At 39.8% G+C, this 3,215-nt stretch overlaps 1 protein-coding gene across 1 annotated transcript; it reads left to right on the forward strand.

Annotated features, from left to right (window-relative positions):
- The first annotated feature begins 234 nt into the window (after nt 1-234).
- Nucleotides 235-2,832, forward strand: LOC107096269 (agouti-related protein-like). The gene is made up of 4 exons (XM_015392849.1): nt 235-256; nt 1,898-2,119; nt 2,359-2,456; nt 2,533-2,832. Exons 2-4 carry the CDS (start codon nt 1,981-1,983, stop codon nt 2,719-2,721), a joined length of 426 nt encoding a protein of 141 aa, XP_015248335.1. The 5' UTR covers nt 235-256; nt 1,898-1,980; the 3' UTR covers nt 2,722-2,832.
- Nucleotides 2,833-3,215: the final 383 nt, after the last annotated feature.

Consider the following 3,215-nt stretch of genomic DNA (forward strand, 5'->3'; position numbering starts at 1 on the left):
CTGGAATAGATGCTGGAGAGAAAGTCGCTGTTTTTTTATTACAATTATCGGTTTCCTGTTGGGCTGCAGTCGTACATTGGCTGCTAAATGATGATGAAAAAGCTCCTTATGTTTTGAGCCTTCAATGATCAATCCCAAATTAAACAGAGGCGGCGACGCCCACCATGCTGGTCATGTGACCACTTCCTGTTGATTGGGCTTTAAATCACCTTCATCTCCTCAGAAACAGAAACGCAGCAGGAACGACAGCCAGAGGGTGAGTTTCCACCTGATGATGATGAGGATGATGATGATGATGATGATGATGATGATGATGATGATGATGAGGATGATGATGATCAGCTGTTAGACTGAATGAAAAGTTTTTTTGTTTTTCATCCTGTATTTCCTGAAAAGACGTTAAATGTTTGTAGTTTCTGGTAGATTTCAAAGAAAACTATTAGATAGAGAATCTTTGTCTTTTCTTCCTCTAAGAAAAATACTTACATTATTTACTTTCTTCATAAACAGTAAAGAAAAAATGGAAAATGAAGCGAAAATAGAAAAAAATTTATGTATTTACAAAAAAAAAAATGGAATATTAAATTATTTATCATAAAATAACTTTTAAAATGACTGATTTTGATCACTTTTGTTTCTGTTTTTCACCTTTATGAATGATTTGTGTTTATTGTCGTGTTTTAGTTCTGGTCAGCTTACATTTAGGTTTTTACTTTACTTTCATTTTGGTTCTTTATTTGACCAAAATGAGAAAATGGAAAACAAACCGTTATCCTCTGGGATCACAGGCGTTATTATTATTACTTATTAATAATTATAACTCTTTTCTTTTATTTCTGCCAAATGGCCTGAAGCGTAAATCAAGGGTTCCCAAAGTGGGGGCCGGACCCCTAGGAAGGTCACGAAACACTGATTTTAGGATGAATGAACTACATCAATGTACCATTAAATAAATAGAGGTAATGTTTATTTATTAGCTTATTTGATATATAATTCAAAACCTAAAAAAATACCATTAAAATGTAAATTACTCAATTATATATTTCAATGCTCATTTATTGATTTAAATTTGCATTTAAGATTAATGAATGAAATAATCAAATGTCCCATTAAAGAACTGAAATGTTAATAATTAAATTTCTCCCTAGATTAATTAAAATACATTTGAGTTATGAGTTAAATATTAATTATAGATTTAAAAAAAAAAAGTGTGATTTAAATAATTAAATGTCCGATTATATAATTTAAAATACATTTAAAATTAAGAATGTAATAATTTTATTTCCCATTAGTAATTAAATCTACATTTAAAATTATAAATGAAGACAAATCTTTAAAATTAATATAAATACTTAATTCTGTGTGCATAGATGAATTTAGACAGAAGTAACGGCAACAAAGATTTCCACAATCGAGCAACTTTTCTCAAAAAAACTAAAATAACTGGTTGTCTTTTCGGTACTTTTCCTTTTTGTTCTCAGCCTGATCATCCTGATCCCATAACTGCTCCATCTGTAGATCATATTTAAGGAACTTTTATTGTTGGTCTCCAGCTTCTCTCCTCCATCGATTTCATAAGGAATCATTTTTTCATCTCTAAAACATTTTCATCTTTTAGCTCCATGAAGTCCTTCCAGGTGGAGAACCGATTCTGACTGTGATCAGATTGTTCAGTCTGAGGTGTTTCTCTAATGAAGCTGGACCTCTGGCTGCTCTCATTCATTCATTGGAAGACATTTTTATTTTTATTTGTTTGCGTCTCTGAAGGCATTGATGCTGTTTTTCTGTTTTATCAAAGCTTTAGTTTCATGCCGTCATTGTTCAGAGGAAATATACGACTAGAATGGCTCAACTTCTCCAGACAGGGAATCTAACTGCTTCCTTTTCCTCCTTTCAGAGCTCCTCGTAGGAAGAGCAAAGGATTGTGGGAGTTGCAGTGCAGATTTTTCTTCTTCTCTTCTCCTCCTCATCCCTGGCAGGATGTTTGGCAGGCTGCTGCTCTGCTGCTGGTCCCTCAGCCTGCTGCGCCTCTCCTGTGCTCTGGTTCATGGTGGCATCCAGCTGGACGACGGCCCGGCGGGGGGCCTCCGCACCGACACCTCCTACCTGTCTGACATCGGTCGGTGACACGTCCATGTCAGCTGACACACCCCAGCTCAGATAGTTAAATAATTTCAAGGGGCAAACTTTTCCCCTCTGTTGGTAACGAGGTTCTGGTCCAGATTTTTTAGAAGGTTCCTCCTCTAGAACTACTGGTGCTAATGGATCCACTGGTTCTCTGCAGGAGTGTTTTAGAGAGAACATCAGAGCAGAAGTTTAAACGTCTCAGGTGACATTTTTCCTTCCTGTGTTCTGCAGATCGAGGCCACGCCCCCAACCCTGTTCAGGAAGCTGTTCTCCTTCCTGTGGAGTCAGAGGAGGACCGGTTCATGATGGAGACGGGTTCCAACAATGAGGTGCAGAACTGACCTCAGCAGCTCTCTGTAGACACCCCCCCCACTGACCCTCCTCTTTGCTTCTCTTGTCCTGCAGGATTCGTCTGCGCTGCAGCTGCAGGGCCGGGCCGCTCGCTCCCCTCGCCGCTGCATCCCTCACCAGCAGTTCTGCCTGGGTTACTCGCTGCCCTGCTGTGACCCCTGTGACACCTGCTACTGCCGGTTCTACAACGCCATCTGCTACTGCCGCCCGGTGGGCCACACCTGCCCACACAGGCGCACCTGAGCACGCCTCCTGAGGGCTGATCTCTGCGGTTCCACCTGCTCCTAGATAATAAACTGAAGATGCGTCCTGGTGAATTGGACACGGTTCCGCCTGAGGATGTGGTGTTAGAAGAAGGGAAGAATAAATGGATTTATTTCTCCTGTAATGATGTGAAAACTGCTCTGATTTGAAATAAATATGTCCTGTGCTTTCGCTCTAATAATGTTATCTTTATTTCTAACTTATTGAGAATTAAATGGGAATCTTTTTATCTAAATTCTGACCCAAAGATGCAGAAGACCAAACAGAGAGACCAGGGAAAAGTTCAAACAGGTTTATTTGGTAATGTGGTGAATCCAGTGCTGCTCTGAACACTGCTCAATGGGAACTGGAAGGTGAGGGGAAGACACTGCGGTTAGTTCAGGCTCAGTGGGAAAATTGAACCTTAGGTTTAGAATTGGAGGAAAAGGTTGCAGACTCACTTCTCCAGGGAAAGGTGTTCTTCATGGAATCCA

The sequence above is a fragment of the Cyprinodon variegatus genome, unplaced genomic scaffold, assembly GCF_000732505.1.
Source record: "Cyprinodon variegatus isolate N-32 unplaced genomic scaffold, C_variegatus-1.0 Scaffold609, whole genome shotgun sequence".
NCBI lineage: Eukaryota > Metazoa > Chordata > Actinopteri > Cyprinodontiformes > Cyprinodontidae > Cyprinodon > Cyprinodon variegatus.